The sequence below is a fragment of the Oryzias latipes genome, chromosome 9, assembly GCF_002234675.1.
Source record: "Oryzias latipes chromosome 9, ASM223467v1".
NCBI classification, from domain to species: domain Eukaryota; kingdom Metazoa; phylum Chordata; class Actinopteri; order Beloniformes; family Adrianichthyidae; genus Oryzias; species Oryzias latipes.
In genome coordinates this window covers 11944814-11964738 of record NC_019867.2, presented here as the reverse complement: position 1 = coordinate 11964738, position 19925 = coordinate 11944814, and the positions used below count along the sequence as shown (strand labels likewise).

The window sequence follows — 19925 nt, the reverse complement described above, 5'->3', positions numbered from 1 at the left end:
TTTGATAATAACCACACACAAAAAAAGAGTGAAAATATGTGTTTTTTTAAATTCAACTACATTTATCTGTCCTCCTATAGTAAAGATGCATCTACCCATGCCATTTGACAAATTTTAATAGCCAAACAAATGAAAAGTTAGGTTATGGGATCAATACTATTATATGGCGCAAGTTTCTGAGCCTTTTAAGGTTGATTAATTTTAAGTTCTGCCTTTGGTGTACCCTTCTTGGAAAAGCCTTGATGTCAGTGCTGCCCTTGTTACATTTGAAGATGCTTTGTTTGGGTTAAAAATACGTTTCTGAAGAGGTTTTCTTGACACCACTGAGCCTGTAGTTACAACCTCTGTCATACCGATGCCCAGATTTGATAGAAATTCAGGAGAAAGTGTGGATGGAATAACCTTCCCACTTCTGTTCGTTCTTTTACATCCTTAACTTTATTTAAGAGAGCTCTTTTAAAACATTACCTGGTTTTGTTTCCATGACCATAAATGCTTGGAATGTCGTTTTTTTCCTTTTTGTTTCTTCTTGGTAAAGTTTAACATCAGTGATGTTCTGTGTTTTATTTGAATGTGTTTCGTAAAATGTATTGGGATAATGGGTAAAAGTGAGAGCTGTTATGTGTGCATGTAAACTTAATCTGCATCATTATTTGTATTTTCCTTTGTCTGTTATTTGTTTGTTCTTTAACTCTACTTCATCATCTTTTCTTTTGTTATAAATCGTACAGAAGGGACGTATCCTCCTCTTGCTTATCAAATGTTAAAATAAAATAAAATTTACAAAGCTCACACTTCAAACCTTTAATGTTGGTGAAGTTTACCTAAAGGTTTTGGGCGACAACTGACCTGAGAGTAGAGACGAAGGTCATGCAGGTCACCCTTTTCCAAGGTTTTAAAACATTTGCGTCTTGAAGCCAGACTTATTTAGTGGAACTAGAGGTGCTTGAAGACTATAATTTCCTGCGAGTGCATTCGGCATCACATTAAAACACGTTGCGGGTGTGCGTGCTCATATGTTCAATTCCCCCCTACTCATTATTTAGTCCAGCATTAATGCTGTGTAAGGAGCCAGAGAGGAAGAGTGGACCAGATCGTTTCTGGGAAACGCTCAGTAACACAGGACAGCTGTTTCTCAGCTCAGTGCAGTCAGCTCACAACCCTGTCCTTGCTGTGACTTCAAAGAACTGACTTCTACCCCCTGACTCTCATCCACACATCTGGCACCTCAAAATGACTCCTCTAGTGTCCAAACAGCACATAGGCTTCAGATTAATGGATTTTTACCCCATTGCTTGGACCAGAACTGTTGTGTTTTTGCTATTAAGGCAACTATATCATTAATTCATGGTTTTCTGTCTTTTGCTTGTCAGCCTTCAAGCAAACAAGTGTCTGATGACGTGTGACGCAGGTTCTTATTACAACGGCCACAGAAGGACATGCGAGCTCTGCCATCGAGCCTGTGCCACCTGCGCAGGTTGGTCATCAGAAGAAGTTTATTAGCAAACATACATCCATCAAGACAATTCTGGATGCAATGAGCACTTTGACAAGATGACTTTAACACATTAACAAAGTTTTATTGCGTTGCAGGGACGGGTATAGAGGCATGCACCAAGTGTGCTGATGGCTACTTACTTGAGGACTGGCGGTGTGTGTCGACTTGCAGTTCTGGCTACTACCTGTTTGAGCAGAGCTCAGACAACGGGCAAATGCAGAGGTCCTGCAAGAAGTGAGTCCGTACACCTGCCAACACCTCCGACACATGAACTGCAAAGCTCTAGGAGCTAAACAAGTAACCCTGCTTTGTAAAACTCAAGTTTTCTTCTTCTCATAGGTTGTGTCCGAATTCCCATCCTAACCCATAACTACTAAAAAACGATATAGTGTGGGACTATGTAGTGCCCTGGATTTTAAAAGCAATTCGGACACCACGCTCATCGATTTCATGTCGTTAAAATGTCATTGATATGAGCGTTTTTGAGACGATCATTTATGAATCCACTTTGTTCTGAAGATGAAAACGTTGATATTTTGTTAAAAATACATTTAAATACATTTTCTTTGCAAAAAATTTTCAAACTCAATCAATGCATTGTGGTCTATATTCGTCAATCTAGTGAGCATCAATGCACACCGGTTTTTTGCAGAGACTTCTGGGAAATTTCTAGGGCACTGGATTTTGGAACTGTAGATTCGGACGGCACTACAAAATGACGAACGCACTATATAGTGAAGGAATTCGGACACAACAATAGTCTTTTATCTTAAGATGTCTTTGGTGCAAAAATGTTTCTATCCCCCCCCCCCCCCCTTTTTTTTTTTTTTTTTAGAAAGAATTAGCTTTTCTGATGTTATCAGTAGTAACATGTCAGCTAAATATGCTGTCGCGTTTGAAATGATCACATTTTGCAAAAGAATGAAGTTAACGCTTCAGCACAGGTCTGACTTAATATGTATTGACAGTTAGGCAACATTGGTGAGTTAACCATCCTGACTGAATAAATGTTTCCCCATGTTGGACATTTTAAAGCAGTCTTGAATAGTCTAGTATTGAAAATAGGAGCATTGTGCACATTGGAAGATGGTCACCATGAGTAAAAAGGAAAAAAAAATCTTGCTAAAGAAGTTTATGTAAATGACGTCAACTTTGAGGCACAGATGTGGTTCAGCATCCTTGTGAAGGTTGAAATTTTCCCACAGACAGTTCAGCTGCGTCATTCTGCTCTAATGTTAACCTGAGTACGGAAAACGAGAGGGAGAGAACTCATAACAGTGATAACATGTTTGGAGACCTGATGACTAGTTTTTCTTTTTCACAGTGAAACTCCTCAGACATCTGGTCTGCCTCTCTTATCTGTGTTTCATTCCTCTCGTGTACCTCACTCTTTTACCTTGAATTATTTATAAGCCATATTTGACCCTTATTTAGGCTTAAGCATAACTGTTAATGTTTCTTCTGGGTTTTTTTCCTTCAGGTTTTTTTAGTACCAGCCCAAAAAGCCCAACAATCCTATATCCCCACTGTTTTATTGTTGCAAACAAGTACACATATTTTAGTTGCTAATGATACATTCAGTGACCCAGGAGGATTTTGGGAGGGAAACCTTGAATAAAGCTGATTAAAATTCAGTTTTTGGGAGAGAAAAGTTTGACTTATGTTTTTTGTAAGCCAGCTGTTTTGATTGGGATTTGACATGTTGCTGAAATACTCTTGCAAAAATAAGCTCCAAAGTACTGCAGGTTGAGCTCAAAATGAAAAATGTTTCTGTTTAGCAAAGCATACATTTTAAACTGCACAAGAAAAATGAGGTATGTGCAAATACAAGATAAATATTGCTTTAAATCAAAGCTTAGACACAAAGTCTCCACAGTGTTAAAAAATACAAAGATCTATCTTCCAGGACTGGATGGGTTTATTGTGTTTGAATTTATGTTGTTTTGGAGACACTTGTCATTGAATGCATCTATGATTCATCTGTGACTATCATGTCACCTTGCACAGGTGCGACACTAGCTGTTATGAGTGCTCGGGGCCTGGTGAACGAAACTGCAGTAACTGCATCAGTGGTTACAATCTGGAGGCGGGAGTCTGTGTGGTCAGCACCATCTGCAAAGATGGTGAGTTGTCAGATTTCTTATTTATTATATGCTTTATATTTTTTTGTGTACACAATTTTGTCCTTGCCTTATAGTGAGACGGCATGTTTATACACACAGAATTGATCTGCTCTACATTTTCAAAAGTTTGACTTTAAAAAGTAAAGTTAGTTACAGTTCAATGGTTAAATAATTCTGGCCTTCTAGAAGCTCTAAATCTGTAGAATATCATTACAAATTGCAAATAATAAAAATCTGTTACTAAATCACCCAAGTGACAAAAATAAGTGCACAAGTAATATTTATTATCTTTATAATTTATTATTTTGGTTGACTCTTCGTACTAACAGCTTGAATGAAACCGCTCGCCCTGCAGCTTCAAAGCTGTCCTTGCTTTTAGTTTTAGTTTTTCTAATCTCACTGTAAGCCTTATTCACATTCTGCGTGTTCCACGGTAAATTCCTTTGGGAAAACACACTTGCCCATTCTTGTCCTTTTATTTTAACATAAAGCCACCCCTTCCCTTAATTGTTTGTTCTTTGTTTCTCTAGTGTCTGAGCACTTTGCATTGGCTGAGATGATATCATCTCCTTGATGTCTTTTACCTTTTTTTCCCCTAATCAATTTTCTGATTCCCTCTGCCTTACATTGGCTTACTCACTCTGCTGCTTGGGCTATTTTTGTGCATGAGTTTACACAAATCATTTAGTTTGAATCACTTTGTTTAGTTTTTTTCACTCAACGGGGGCTTTTTTTTTTTTTTTGATGAATATTTGCACGAGAAATGTCTGCATGACCCTTTTTGGGGTTAAAATGACTGCTTTAATCCATCCTCAGTCTGTTTCCTGCTTGTGATGGATTGATTGGTGTCAGTTAATTGTTCTTAACGGAGCTGGCACATAGACTGTTTGGACTTCATTATTCTTTTTTTTTAAATATATATTTAAAATGATGCCATGTTGTGAACATCAAAAAATCTTCAGTTCACTAATTGTGTGACTTTTTTTTCTGTCTGTCTGTTTCTCCCGTATCCATTTTCCTTTTTCTCCTGACATGGATCCAATCACTCCTCCGGACTATTTTCCACCTCCGTGAACATCACCTGTGTTTGGATGAACAAAACTCTTCCTTCCACCTGAACCCTCTCCTGACCAATCATGTGGCTCTACTTGTTATTCAACTGTTTCAATTGGCCCGTGTGTGTGTTCATGTGTGGGAACCCTCCCCCTCCCCCCTAAACCTGTATCTCTTCTTCCTGCTCTGTGGAAAGCAAATGAAGAATCTTGGGCGGAAGGCAGCTTCTGCGTCCTTGTTAAAAAGAACAATCTTTGCCAGAGGAGAGTGCTGCAGCAGCTGTGCTGCAGAACATGCTCGCAAAAGGGTTGACAGGACGCTGACACCGGGCGAAAAGGGATTCCCAAGGTGGGGTGTAGGGGACACAGGGGGCACCCCTCCTTCTGGAAACCCCTGCCCATGCATTCACAGTCACATAATTTATAAGAGAATCTGTGCCTCTTTACACGGACTGCATCGGAGGTGCGATGACAGGACTACAACAAACCTACCTTTTTTCTGTACCGGGACACATGTGGTCAGGATGCAAAAAACGACTGGGACTTGCTTCAAGAAGAAATGAGCAAATGAAAACAAAACAAACAAAAGAATAAAAGTGTTGGTATTCTGTGACCAAAGCATCGATGCCAAAATAATTGAGCGTTCTTTTTTTCTTGCCAGTGTACGAGGCACAGCTAAAAACAGAATAAAAAAACATGAGCCACTCAGCCTGTGAATTCTGTGCAAATTATTATTATTTTTTGTTTGTTTTGGCTCCTCTTCCTCCTTTCTTTCCAGTGTTAACAATAAAAAAAAGGAAAGTGAACCTGCAGTAGGAAAGGCCATGATTTTCCGCCTGTAAATATACGTCAAAAGAAAAAGAAAAAAAAATGCACACTTAGTAATGTGAATATAATGCATGTCTGGGCTGTTGAGGGGGAGACAATAAATCCACACTTTCTGTATGCCACACAAACAAATGACAAACGTTTTCACACACACACACCTATAAACATGATGGCAGAAACATAAATGGTGTTATGATATGGCAAGACTGTAAAGAAACACCTGATTTTATCTACTAAAACAAGAGTAACCTGCCCCTTGAATAGTGTGTGTGTGTGTGTGTTTGTCTTTATTGGTGTTTCTAGGAGAATGCCATTAATTCTTGATGTAAGCCCAGACAGCATCGATTATTTCAAACTCTATGAAAAACCCAGTTGAAAGTCATTCTTTCCAGAGCTTTCTGCAAGGAGGGAAACTGCAGTAAATTATGATGAGTTTGCGGTACTAGGGATGTACCGATGCCAACTTTTCACACTGAAGACAGAAACTTTTCACCTGAAATTCTGTACTGTTGCCATCTATCTGAAGGGTTCCAAGATTTGAAGTTTCTGGCCTATTTTTTATTTTTATTTTGTGGAACAAGAAAACAACTCCATCTTTAAAGGATTTAAAACTTTTTTATCTCGGATTTTCCACATGCCATTGTAACGCCACTGAAGGGAAACTTCTTTGTCCAGTCAATGATATTTTAGCTGTATCGGTGCATCCCTACATGTTACTGTCCTGAAATAAAAATAGTTTTAGAAGTTTTCTGCTCTCCTCATTCCATTATGTCAATGCATGTCCGCTGAGGGACCTTTAAACTCTTTAGGAACACAGAGGATCAACAAGAGCGCACCAAAAGTATTCAGTTTACTTTAAGAAGTGCAAATATTACCTAGTTTTCTAATTTTAAGTCTTGATGTGCAACACAGTGACCTAACAGGTAACATTTATGAGAGAAGGACTTTTTTATGAATGCATAATAAATTAGCAGATACTACTGAAATAATCTTGAAAAAAAAGTTTATACATTATTCTGCCAATATATATTTTTGTTGGAAAGTCAGTCTTGCTTAATGCAAGTAATAATGTGACATATTTAGGATGTATCTACCAAAAGACTTAGAGAATCTTAGTGAAACGTCACCTGTTAATTCACTGTGCAAGTAAAATTGACTTAAATTAAACAGAAATTTAGTGTTTGCTGTGTTATTCTTTGCAGATAAAGGTCACTGACAGGCAGGCAGGGAAAGTTCAGGAAAAAAAAATATAACAGGAAAAAGTTGCATCAAATCCAGCCCATACAGCTATGTTTTCCTCTCATTATTGATGAAGTATTTGTTGAAGCTGAAGGTGAACTGACAGCCCGGCTGCAGGAGCAGGTATAGAATCAGAAATACTGAGCCAAAAAGCAGCTTTGTGGGATATAAGGCCAGGAGACTTCAGATGCCTGCTTTATGTCTTTTTCAACTATACCCAGAGAAGCTTTTTCAAAAAAAAAAGAAAAACACGAAAGAAGAGTTAAAAAAAGTAAACAAAAAATACATGTGTGTAAGATTTTCACAGCCAATGTTTTGGGCGTTTACAGTATTAAATAAATGGTTGTATTGTCAGATGTTAATGGGATTTGATGATTTGTAATAAAGACAAGAAAATTCTCCCTTTTCGGTAACAAAACCTTAATTGTGGTCATTATTTAAGATGACTAGTGTGGTAGTAGAGAAACACACACAGCCCTTTGCATAAAAAGCTGTTTTTATTGTGTACTTGTGAGATTTCTGTGACAATACATTATTAATGTTACTCAAAGTCCTAGTTTTTACATTTTTTTTTACTTAAACGTTCTTATTAAAATGTTTAATCTGTTTTTGCCTCCTCAGTTCTCATTAATCACATTTGCATTGTCTTGATGAGAATTATTTCCCCCATTTGCATTTGTTGCGTGGTAAATTTCCCATCTCTACATATGTTAGGGCCTCCTCTACTGAGTTAGCGTTCACAAATTCAGGCGTTTTCCAACACTTGATTGCGCTGATTAGATAAAAGTTTCACAGGCCCCGGGCAGAGCACTAAAAGAGAGATACAGTATGCGTGCACAATGTCAAGTAGGCAGTGGATAAAACCAGATCAGCAGTGCTAGTTGTTGTTGCCTCATTATAGATGCAAGCTTCACTTTCTAAACTAGTTTGCATTCATGAGAGGGATTGGATGAGAGTGAATGTGTGGAGTTCTTCTCCATAGAAACTTTCAGTTTATCGGCATGTCGTTTTCCTGCAGCAGTTGATGCAGTGGGGTGAATTTCTGCTGTTCAGATGTCAGGTAACAGTAAAATCAAATCAGGTCAACTTAATGGATGGATCTGGTACTTGAATGTTGGTTTTATTTGTTAATCCAAGACATTTTTGTGGGAAATCTTCTTAAAAAATAACTTTTTTTGATACTGTTTTCTTCAAAGTAATACTGGGTTAACATTTACACAATTGTAAGAGCTTTAGAAACTCTTGTTATATATAAATATTTTTATTTGCCTTTAATTGGAAATTTTTGCCAAAAACATTAGAACTGCCTACAAGTTACCTAGAGAGGTCAACAGAGACCCGGGTACGTCACTGAAATGTGTAATTTGTTGTGTTCTGCAAGGAAATTTCTAATCAGAAAACTCTCTCTAAACAAAATAATCAGTTCCAAATCCTCTGACAGTAGATTAAATGTAATAGTTTAAGAATTCAGATTAAATTTTATAGAGCATGCAAGACTGCAATAACAACTCTTTAGTAGTTCTAGGCAGTGAAATGTTTTTAGCAAGTTCCTTTTGTGTTATTAATGATTTTGCTCACTCAAAAATGTTGAAACAAATGTGGGAAACTCTTCCAAGGTCAAGTTGTTTCCTGCCAACAAGGAATCTGTAACCTTTTAATAACACATGCTGTAAATATTTTACAATCCACATGTTGTAAATATCAGAATTTTGATATATTTTTATGCCTAAAAAAAGCATTGTGGGCAAGTTTTTCATTAGCATCGAGGGATTTCTTATTTTCCGTCGAGTGACTTTTTTTTTGGTACCAACATCCAAGTGTCAGAGGGAAAAGGTTTTTACAAACTGTGTTTTGGGTCTCTGTGATAACGGGCCGCACTGCTCAGGCGAGTCCACAACAGAGAAAAGTTTTTTTTTTTTCTCTCCGAGTGAAGCTCTGTCTTTGGACTCCTCTCTGCTCCCTTCACATCTGGCATTCAGGAGTCCACAGTGTCTGTTTCTGCCGAGCGGAGTTATGTGATGCTGCCTCCCCTGAGTATTTATCCCTACATTTGTTTGTTAAAATAAGTGAAGGGGAAAGGAGTAGAAAAAGACAGAGTGGGTGTGTGTGTGTGTGCGTGTGTGTGTGAGGAGGAGCGACGGTGTTTATTTGGGGGCTGTTTGAATGGTTTCAGCAGAGCTCTGCTGAATGGGAATCACCAGCCTGTTGTGTTTGCACACAAAGGCGCTCTTTAGTTGCTTCAAAAGAACAACTGAGCTTTTCATTGAAAGCCTGATTGCACCGACAACCTCAATGCTGCCTATAGGATGCACACAAACACTTAGCTCCATCCTTCTACAAGCAGGAGCTTGTCATTGTTTCCAACAGCATAGTCATTATTACACGTCACAGGCCATCAGGTGTGAGGATGCAGATTTTAGAAGCTTTTCTAATGATTTTCTAACAAGATTGGAGAGAATCGCTCAGGCAGAAACAACCATTTCAATTTGAATATATGCAGTGCGTTAAGTGTTTTTTAACTGCTCCATCGTGTGGAATGAATCTTTATACCGTATCTACCTGGTTTTGATGTTTTTGATCATAGTGACCTAACAATGATTCTGCCAGGTGTTGTGGTTACTGGCAACCAGAACTGAGTTTCCAGTCTGCATTTCTGAAGCCTACGCACATTCTCGCAGTGGATGATGTGGCGGCGCGCTAGAGGAAGGATGGAAGATGAACCTGATGCATTTCTGCTCTAATTAGTTTCTCCTCCAGAGACCAGCTGTTGCAGCAATCACAGCCACACATACTGGCCATTAGAGGGATTTGGATCCCAGGGGCGCCTCTAAAGGTTTTAATCTGGAGGATTAGAATATCCTCTCTTTTTTTTAAATTCTATAAACCAATTGCAATGCATTAGGGGGAACCAGGTAAAGTTTGGCCTAACTGCTTTTCTGTGGAAGTATTCTAAAAAAATGTGAAACAAGCAGAAAATGATTATTTAGAGAATTATTGTAGCCGTAAAGTTTGAACTACTAAATATTAGGATTTTTTTTGGTGTTTCTGATTTTCATCCATCCTTTGTCATTTTACTTTTTAAATAAAAATGTTATTCTTGCAGAAATATGAACCTAGTCCTACTTCCTATGAGCAATAGGCAGCACACTCCCAAGATACAGTCTTTATTTACAACAAAGATCAACACTCAAAAATGAATTTGCAGTCTATCATTTTTGAGTGTGTTTTGTGGGAGGAAGCCAGAAATGCACCAAAAGAATTTAGACTACAGGAACCTTCTGTCCTGTCACATGACCACATGTTCTTGGATGTTTTTACATTTTTGTGGTTAAACCTTTCAAGATGAAAACATTCAGATTTGACATGTGGGTCTCCATTCCCAATCTGTACGGGTGGGGGGTTGCTTTTCTGTCTTCCTCTGCTTTTGCTGTTTCTCAATGGCCAAGAAAAACAAAAGAAAAAACAGCGAACTCAGTCTACTACTAGCTAAAAGGATAACTAACAGTCTTTCAAAAAGTTCAAAAAGCATGCATAAAGTAGGACTAAAGATGAAAAAATGGCAGACTGAAACACCATGCAGAATGGTGAATGGTAGATACTGCATGTGTGACGTAATGCTGTGGTTTCTGTGCAGGGGAGTATTTAAGTAAGCATGGGGAATGCCATTTGTGTGACATTACCTGTGAGCGGTGCACGGGTCCAGAGAGGGAGGACTGCACCAGCTGCCCCCCAACAAGGTGACCACTCTTCACATGAAAACTCAAACTTTACAACTTTTTTAACCCTTTATCAAATCAGCCAATACAAAAAAAAAAAAAAAAACTTTTTAATTGTAATCAGTGTTTTTATTTTTTTTTTCAAAATCTGCTCAAACATTTGGTTAAGCAGGTAGTTAAAGGGTTAAAGATACTACACTTCTTCCTTCTCTAAATGGTGCTTGGAATACCATTTTTTAAATTGAAGAAACCTTAAAAAATAATCTACCGTTGTTGTAGTACTTATATGGGCTCCTTTACAGGAGGGGCCTGAAAATCTTTTGTTAATGCATGCTAATGACAGGTCACTGAGCATCAGAGCAGGAGGTGCAGACTGCAACATCCTGCTGAATAAAGGTCAAGTCAAAACAATGAGAGTAAATAACACTAAATTGGGGAGATGAATCAATACAACAAGAAAAGCAGTGAGAAAAAAAGAGAAAAAAAAACTTGTTTGCTCAGAACTATAGGTTTTGATGACAGCTTACATTTCGTCTGCACTGCTCTGCTTCTCTCCGAGATGTGAACCATGCAGCCAGGAAAGCACAGGACACTTTGGGACGACTTTAAGAAAACTTTGTAAAGATTTTTGCAATACAGTCAACCAAATTTGTGCAAAATTTAAAAGATAAGTTTAGCACTGATCTGAAATACATTTTTGTGTGATTGTTACATTTTATTGGTTTTAAATGTGAAATTAAAAGTGTATTAAGACATTAGAGACGGTTTTGAAACTTGTGATTTAAGGTTGAGCAATCAGTTATTCGAAACATGTAAATGTACTAAGATAAAGCGGATTTAGTCTAATTGTGAATCACACCACATGTAGGTTATATGAGGAGGGAAAATGTGTTATCCGCTGCCAGTTGGGCCGTTACCCCAAAGAGGGCTTATGCAGCCTCTGCCATCACACCTGCCAGGCGTGCACTGATGACGGACCAGACACGTGCACCAGCTGTGACACAGGTATACCACTCCTCTTTGGATTCATCCTTTAATGAAACGTATTGTGTTTCTATTTGAGTAAAATTAAACAAAAGGAAGATTGCAGAGGGTGACACAAAGATTTACATGTTTTCATTTAAAAATGTATTGACTCGATGAGACTAGACTTTTCAAATCTTGCTTTTGAGGTTTTAAAAAAATATAGATATATATTTTTTTGTTTTGTCCTTAGATTAGAAATATTTTCTCCTTGATGTTTTTTATTTCTTTTAAATTCCTTATATTTGTGCCTGTTTAAGTGTTTTATTTAAAAGAAAAAAAGAAAAACCTCATTTTGTAGGGTTATAAGACTATATAAAGGTCATCTAAAGTTAATAAGAGTCATTTTTCAATTATTAATAAAAACTCTGACATCATTAAGGGATCACAGCTGAAGAAACATCTGATAGTGTTAGGAAAAACTACATTTATCAAACTTTTGCAGACAGTATTGTGGCTCTCAGGACGAGTTTATTTACACAAGGGAGATACTGTTACACACCTATCTGCACACATGCATGGAGGTCCCAGACAGTCGAGAGAAAATTAACACCAGATTTTTCTTTCTCAGGCACCTTTGCATTCACACACACTTTCAAAATTACTTGGAACGCTTATTGTACCGTAATTCCAAATGTGGTGGAATTTAATTGCGGGTTTGTCTGAGACATAATGAGACTTAACAACTTTCTATCTGTCTCCTATTGAGCTGTTACTTTCTCATAACAAGCCAGACTCTCACACACCCATGAATGTGCATGCACACACTATACACAATCAGCAGAAAATACATATTGAGTCACACAGACATGTTTAGGTGTCTATCTCATAGGTGACTGTTCTATCTATATAAGCACCTTGCTAAGTGACTGCATCAGATGGTCCTGCAGTACATCATCCAGACAGAGCCGCTCCAAAACCTGACACATCAACTTGTCGTGTCCCTCCCTGTCTACATACCTGTGCTGTGTATCAAAACACCCTTTAGTTTATTTGAAAGCCCTCATGTGTCTTTTCCTGGCTCCACCTAGACAGGTTTGGTGTTACCAGGTACCTATTTCAGAATCAGTGTCGGGAAGTGTGTCCCGAAGGCTTCTATCAGTCTGCAAGGATGCGCTGTGACCCCTGTCCTGCAGACTGCACCGTCTGCGCCGCAGCAGATCACTGCTTACAGTGCAGTCCAGGACACATGCTCAGACATGACCACTGTGTCCCACTGGAGTGCAGCACAGGTGAGAGATGATGCTTGACAACTACCGTATCATTCACTACACAAACATTTACAGACAGTTGTGAAAAAAATATTGCTTTTGTTGATTCCACAGAAACAATATGATTTCAACATAAAACGTGTAAACAATTGTAAGATTTTGTTTATCTGACAAATGCTGTGGAAATGCTCAATACGGAAAAACATGTCAGGCACATTAGGTCTCTGAAGGCTAACTGTAGCTTAAAAAAACATCTTTAAAAAAATGATTAAAAGGAATTAAAAAATTCTATGGAACTCCAAATGTGTTTTTTTTCCTTAGAATAGGTTTTACAAAGAAACTGGCAAAAAAAAAACACTAAAAGTGAATATTAATTTAAAAAAATGTCTCAACTGTTGAATAAGTAAACACACTGGTTAGGTAAATCCTGCTTATATTATTCATGTATAACTCATTTTCTGCCTATGCCAAGATAAATTGAATATTACCAAAAAATGAACCAAAGCTACCGACCCTTTCTGCTCAGCACTACTCTCTGCCTTCCACATAAATTACAATATAATTTTTGATTTTTGTTTAAAAAATAAAATAAATATTTTTCCCCTGTTCGTATTTTCTCAACTTACAGGATTACCGTGCCAAACTTTTGGCGCATGACAACACACTCAATTTTCTTTAATGCTTTTAAAATAATAAGCAGCCCTGAATGGCCTTTTCTGGGTCTTATTGTGACAGTCACATATCAATGTGGGTCAAAGAATACAAAAAACAGGGACTTAAAATAACCTTTTACTTAAAGACAAAACTTGTTTGGACTAAGCAGAACTTTAAAATCTGGACGAGATAAAAAAAAAACCTTCAGGCAAAAAAAGAAAAACGTTTAAAAATGTTTTTTTTTTCTATCCTATGTCTTGATAAAACACATGTTGACTAGTATGTTTCATAATTGTGTGCACAGTTTCACATTTGTGAAGCTTTTTATTCATTTATTTAACCAATGAGCCATTTTTTTAAACTTAAAAAGTTACTTATAATGCATGAAGCATCAGATTTTTCTTTTCTTTTAGTAGAACGGAATGTTTTAACAGTTGTGTTGTACAGGATAATTTAATATACATCCAGTTGTAAAGATATAAATAGAATGAGGATCTGCAGAGAGCATGTTTGGATTGAAAATGTTGAGAATGATGAGTGAAACCTAAAAAATTTTTATAGTGTCAGGCAGGCGTGTGTTAACATGCCCTGCAGACAGCTGGAAACCTGCGATGCAGATATTTGTTATTCACTTGTGCTTCTCTCTTCTCCTCACAACTATCTAAGTTATAATTAATCACACTGTGCCTAATTATAACGGTAGGATGGAGTTATGGACATCGGCCATCACCTTTAGATGTTTAAATAGGATTTACTATGTTTAAATGTAATGATGCAGATTTTTTTTTTTACTTTTTAACTTCTAAATTTTATTTCACTTACCAAAATATTGTCGTTCATCAGGAGAAGCTTCACATGTGGAGAGTGAGGCGTGTTTTCCCTGCGATGACGGCTGTGAGAAATGTAAACTCAGTAAGTGGAATCCATTTTTTGTGCCAATCTCTCATAAACAAACCTTGAAGACAGGGACAGCTGCATATCCTTCACTGTATCTCAATTTTTTTATTTTTGTTTTTTTATTTTTTCGCCACAAATTAGCAAAAAAAGAAAAAGCTGATATTTTCTCTAAAATTTAAATGAACATTTTCTTTCTGAGTGGAATTTGTGACATCACAAAAGGTGATGTGATTCCAGGTATGAGCTGGAGAAGAATGACATGTTATAACATACTGACTTCACACAGATTGTGTAAACAGACTTGCATTTGGACTTGGAGGTTTACGACCACACATCTGGGTAGAAGTGCAACGTCACCAAATTTTAAAATCTTTGCATTTGCTCCCAGTTCGATTGATTTTAGCCCACAGAGTATCAAATGTGCTCTTTGTGTTGAAGTGGAATTGAATGAGATCTTATCCCCCGGCCTGACAGCTAGTGATAAAAATGCTGCAGCCTCTTCTGGGTACTTTTGTCTCTTTCAAAATTAATTCAGCCCATCTTTTAACTGAGCATAATTTTTAGGCCTCTTAATCCTCCAAGCAGTGAAATGGCTGGATTAGTTCATGTTTAATGTGGCCTTGAAATATGGTTTCAGGTTAAATCTTCACTGCTGGTAAATTTGCTTGATGAAAGAAAACTGCTTGTTTCCAACTTACGGTATACACTTTTAGGGATGTAGTTTTGTGTTTTTGTGGAGGTTGCTGTTGTGGAACTGTGGAACAGAGACAGATGTGTGTTTTTGACCCCTAAAGGGAGATAATCCAGCTGCTCTTTGAAGGTCACATGTCAGAATCTCCAAAGCTGATCAAAGTGATCCTCTATGTTCAGTGAGGAATCATCTGCATCCTGATTAGAGGGCTCGATCCCGGGATGACGAAACCCTTGTCTGTTAGGCACCAGCAGTCTTTGGGTCTTTCAGGTTTCCACCTGGCTGATCGTCTGCAGGAGACTATGCATTATGATCATGCCGTTTTTGTTTCATTTTCAGTAGTTTCTGCGGAGTGGCAGTGGTTCATAAGAAATTTGTGGGCGGGACGTGAAGTATGCCTGCCTTGATTTCCCATCATCCCTTTGTTTCAACTCTCTCCTACAAATTTACAGACCTTAACAACCCCAGCTTAGCCTTACCTGAAAAAGTGGCAAGCAATTTTGGAGCTATCCAGCCGTATGAATTTGAGCGAGATGCCAGCTCAGACTAGGAAAACAAAGACAAACAGGGATCTGTTTTTCTTCAAGTGGATGCATCAGAATGAAGCTGAGCAGAGAACCTGTGGCACGCCGACTGTTGCACCTAATCACAGTTACAAGCTTTTTTTAAACTGCATTTTTTTAGTAAAGATATACTCAGAAATGCAATTTTGAGCTATGTGTCCTCCATTATGAAAAAAATGTTACGAGGACATGTTAAAAACACCAAAACTGCTATTTTCATTGGAGTGGGTCTTAAAGGTTTTTTGGGTTGGGGAGCACATTTTTAAAACAGGTCAGATTTACTTTGAATGAGACTGAATCACCTTAAGGAGCGATCCTGTGTCCAGTGAGTGCTGGAATGGTGTCTAACTTGTGGTCACATGTTCACCATAAGTGCATAAGTATCTGCACATTCCACAAGTGAACATTTCAGGATGTGTACGCCAGCTGAAACCCCCCTCTGCTCCAGACTGCACGGTTAATATTTATGCGGGCGCTATTCTGTCTCTCACACAGACACAGCCTGCAGGCATGATTTCCAGCGCCTGGCTCTCTTCTTTTATACCTTTGTCCCAACCCACCCTTCCTTTCTCCCACCCTTTTCTCTGTGGGAGTAATTGCTTTCACAGGTAGTGGCTTGTCGACTGTGCTTAAGTGCAAAGCAGTGCAGTGTTAAGTTGTGGATACTCCAAAAAGACAGCAAGAGGAATGAGAGGTTGATGTTTGGGGTGGGTGGAGAGCTGGAGGGGGACAAATGTCCCAAGGGAAAGTCTACACAAGTGTCTTCTAAAGCCACCGTTTACCTTCTCTCCCTCCCGTCTGCCCCCTTCCCGGTTTCTTTTCCACTTACTTGTGCGCTCTGTCCTTGGGGATGTTTTGACATCTTTGGGCAGTGGCATGACAGCGTGGCTCTTCCTCACTTTCCAGCTCTATGGTTAGGGTTGACAGCAGGAATTAATTAGGCTGAAGGAAAATGAGCTTCTCCCTTTGGTGCGTCTCCAAAAGAAACTCTCAATAAATATCTTGTTAGCATTCACTCTGGTGCTATTTTTGGGGGTCTTTTTTAACAAACACTTTAAACCTATTCATTTGATAAGAAACCCACTTGCAGTGCACATCTAGATTTGAACCTAAAGCTGTTTACAGATACAGACATTTTTAATAGATGGATGGTTTCCAAGTTAAATATGTCTTTTCCTCTGTAATGATTACACTCAGTTGAGGAGTTAAATCAGGGTGACACTGAACTGAGCAAAAGTGTGTATGAATGGAGTGCCCCCTGCTGGTGAAAACTTAAATCTGAAGTTTAGGAGGCTTTTTTTTAATTTCAACTGTCTTTCTTTTGGTCACCACAGATGATTCAGGAAATCAGGAACAGAAAACAGTTTGTCTCCAATGTGAAGAAGGCTACTATCAGTAAGTCTCACATTATGTTAAAATAAAGCAGAAAATGTAATATTATTAAATAGTATGATCAATTATTTTCTTGGCTGTGTTTCTAGTTTGCATGGATTTTTCTCACATTTTATTTACTCTTTACACATTTGCCTCCTAACCCAGCTAAAAGTACTCATTTTGACTTTTTCTGTCAGGTTAGGCCCTGATTGTCATCAGTCCTGTCCAGATAGGACCTACAGTGACCATAACAACATGGTGTGTGCTCCATGTCCAGATGAACACTGTGCAGTCTGCGACCAGTCCCAGTGCTACTGGTGTGATGAGGCGTTCTTTGTCTTTGGTAATTGCTGAACCATTTAAACCTTTACACAAGTAATAAAAACTGGGGGAATAAAGTGGTTGTTGTTGTCATATTATATGACAAAAAAATGACTTTGTAATATCAGAAATGATAAAATATCATTTTCTCTGGGTTTAGATGGGGAGTGTGTAAAACACTGTGAGGAAGGTTACTTTGTGGATGAGGAGGGTCGGGAGTGCGAGCCCTGCCACCGCAGCTGTCATACCTGCGGAGGGCCACAATATGATGACTGCGACTCGTGCAAAGACGGGTTTGTGCTGCAAAACGGGGAATGTCAAGAGGACAAACGCTTTGCTGCCTGTCCAGAAAATCACTTCAAAAACGGTATGACCCCCCCCACAATCAGGCCTTTTAATGTTGTTGATTAACTGTTTTCAGGACTTTTTTTATTTTTATACACGAGTTGTAAACTGGGGTCCTTTTATTCCAGATCAGGGGCAATGTGAACAGTGTCACTCTTCTTGTAAGACGTGCTTTGCTGCAGGGATGGAGGACTGCAGCAGCTGCCACTCAGGTACACTGCACCGCCTGTAAAAGCCGAAAATGTAAAGCCTTATATTTCACAGTTAGAACCTATTTTTTTCTCTGTTTCCTGTAGGCTATTTTATGACTTCTCGACAGACTTGTTTGTCTCAGTGTCCAAGCGGTACTTTTGCCAACAAGACATCTGGCCAGTGTAAAGACTGTTTGGAGGGGTGTGTGGTTTGTCACAGCAGCCAAGTATGCCAGCAGTGTCGCAGCGGACTTTATCGTCAAGATGGGGCATGTGTGGTTGAGTGTCAGAGGTGCTTCTCTTATTGGCTCATTACTTGATTTATTCTCACATAAACAGCAAACAAAGGCGCTTAAACCTCGTTCTGACTCTTTTTAAGAGGGTTTCCTGAGGGTGATGGATGTCAGCCGTGTGCCCCGGCGTGCAGCTCCTGCATAAAGAGTCCCACCCACTGTTTGAGCTGTGAGAAGGACTTGTTATTGCTGGACCACTCTTGCATTTCTCGCTGCCCAGAGGGATATTATGCCAACAGCACAGAATGTCACCCGTGCCCAGCTCACTGCAGCGAGTGCAATCAGGATGGTTTGTGTAAAAGTAAGTGCACTTAAAAAAAAAAAGAATAGGTTCCAAGTTTCTAACATATTTTATTGCTAAAAAACAAAGGAGAAGGAAAGTAAAAGTACATGCAGAGAAAACACTTGAACTAATTTAGAACAAAATCTGAAAAAAAGTAAAAATAATTCCATTCTCAGAAGTTTGTGAATTGATATAAAGAAACTTAAAAATGTCTAATAAAAAAAACCTATCAATCAAACTGTTACTACATTGATAAGCATTAATAAAGGACAGCTCTCTTTTTTCTTAATAAAGAAATGAATCAAAGAAATGTCACACTGTTTGCTCTCAGCCCTCTGCTGGAAATGTCTTCTCAATGTTTTCCTCCTGCAGCCAGACAGGATGTGTCATGCAAAGGGTTAACCAGGTGTTCATCTTCCTGACGGCTTGAAGCTCTTGTAAGCTCAGGATAGGTAGTAATTGCTTTACCATCATAATCTGGATCTTCTAAACAGCATTAAAAGATCAAAACATAACTATTGTCACTACTGTATTTTTCAATGTGACTGGGTGATTAAAAAGTCTAAAATAAGAACTAAAGATACACACAAATAAAAGCCTGTTATACTAAATATCAGAATGAGCCGTGGGGCTTAAACAATGAATTTGTAATCTAGCAAGAGATAGCAAGAAATGTATCATTTTCTTGCTATGTGTAATTATTTAGTATTTTGGCATTTTGTTTTTTTTGTCTCTTCCAGACTGTGCACATTACTTTTTCCTCCATGAGGGAGAATGCGTGGACGATTGTCCTGCAGGGTATTTTTCCACTGAGAACGAGTGTGTGGGTTGCCATGTGGACTGTGCTTCCTGTGATGGACCTGGCTTTGATGACTGTAGCCTGTGTCGGAACCCGAAGGCTGTCCTTTACCACGGGGAATGTCTTCCTAAGTGTCCTGACAGCTCTTACTATGAGAAGACGACAACAGAATGCAAAGGTATTGCTTTCCTTTCTCATTTGGATCATTTACAGGACTTCCTTTGACTTCCTTTAGATTTTCTAACAGTTTGTTGACTTTCTACAGATTGTGACAAGTCGTGTCTGACCTGCTCAGGCCACGAACCATCTGACTGCCTCAGCTGCGATGCCAAAAAACACAAAGATGCCAGTGGACACTGTGTGTGGGACAGTCAGTGTTCTCCCGGCTCATACCTGGACCAGAATGGAGAGTGCCGACAATGCCACCCTCTCTGCCAAAACTGTTCTGGCCCCAACAGAGGCCACTGTCTCAGCTGCAAGACACCACGCCTCCTACTGAGTGAGTCCAGGTGAAAGCAGTGTTGACTGTAAACATTCAAAGACTGCTAAATTACATCTTTGCTCTATGACATGTCTACCAGACAACACCTGTGTGAAATCTTGTCCTCTGGGTTACTATGCTGAGAAAAACACTGAGCTTTCTTGTGAGCTTTGTCACTTTGGCTGCGAGTCCTGTGTTGGCCGTCACAGTCAACAGTGTGTCACCTGCAAAACTGGGTTTTTCAAGCATGGCGGAAGCTGTGTCGAAACCTGTCCTCAGAGGTAATGCTGCACACATCAGAAGGCCTTCAAAAGATATTATGTCAACTAACTTTCATTATTTC

The 19925-nt window shown here is 38.7% G+C and overlaps 1 protein-coding gene across 4 annotated transcripts in view; it reads left to right on the top strand.

The window, feature by feature from the left end:
- Window positions 1-19925, top strand: part of pcsk5 (proprotein convertase subtilisin/kexin type 5) — a 75936-nt gene that overhangs the window by 49284 nt on the left and 6727 nt on the right. For 2 of the 4 annotated variants that reach the window (XM_023958410.1, XM_011479095.3), the window contains 16 exons: window positions 1374-1477; window positions 1594-1732; window positions 3506-3621; window positions 10375-10477; window positions 11325-11461; window positions 12511-12711; window positions 14188-14256; window positions 16830-16890; window positions 17067-17212; window positions 17351-17557; window positions 17664-17747; window positions 17832-18018; window positions 18106-18320; window positions 19043-19279; window positions 19367-19600; window positions 19683-19863. In XM_023958410.1, coding sequence (XP_023814178.1) covers window positions 1374-1477; window positions 1594-1732; window positions 3506-3621; window positions 10375-10477; window positions 11325-11461; window positions 12511-12711; window positions 14188-14256; window positions 16830-16890; window positions 17067-17212; window positions 17351-17557; window positions 17664-17747; window positions 17832-18018; window positions 18106-18320; window positions 19043-19279; window positions 19367-19600; window positions 19683-19863 — 2421 coding nt within the window. Of the gene's footprint in view, window positions 1-1373; window positions 1478-1593; window positions 1733-3505; window positions 3622-4870; window positions 6984-10374; window positions 10478-11324; window positions 11462-12510; window positions 12712-14187; window positions 14257-16829; window positions 16891-17066; window positions 17213-17350; window positions 17558-17663; window positions 17748-17831; window positions 18019-18105; window positions 18321-19042; window positions 19280-19366; window positions 19601-19682; window positions 19864-19925 lie in introns of those variants that run through there. The other 2 variants (XM_020705868.2, XM_020705867.2) reach the window with 2 other exon arrangements.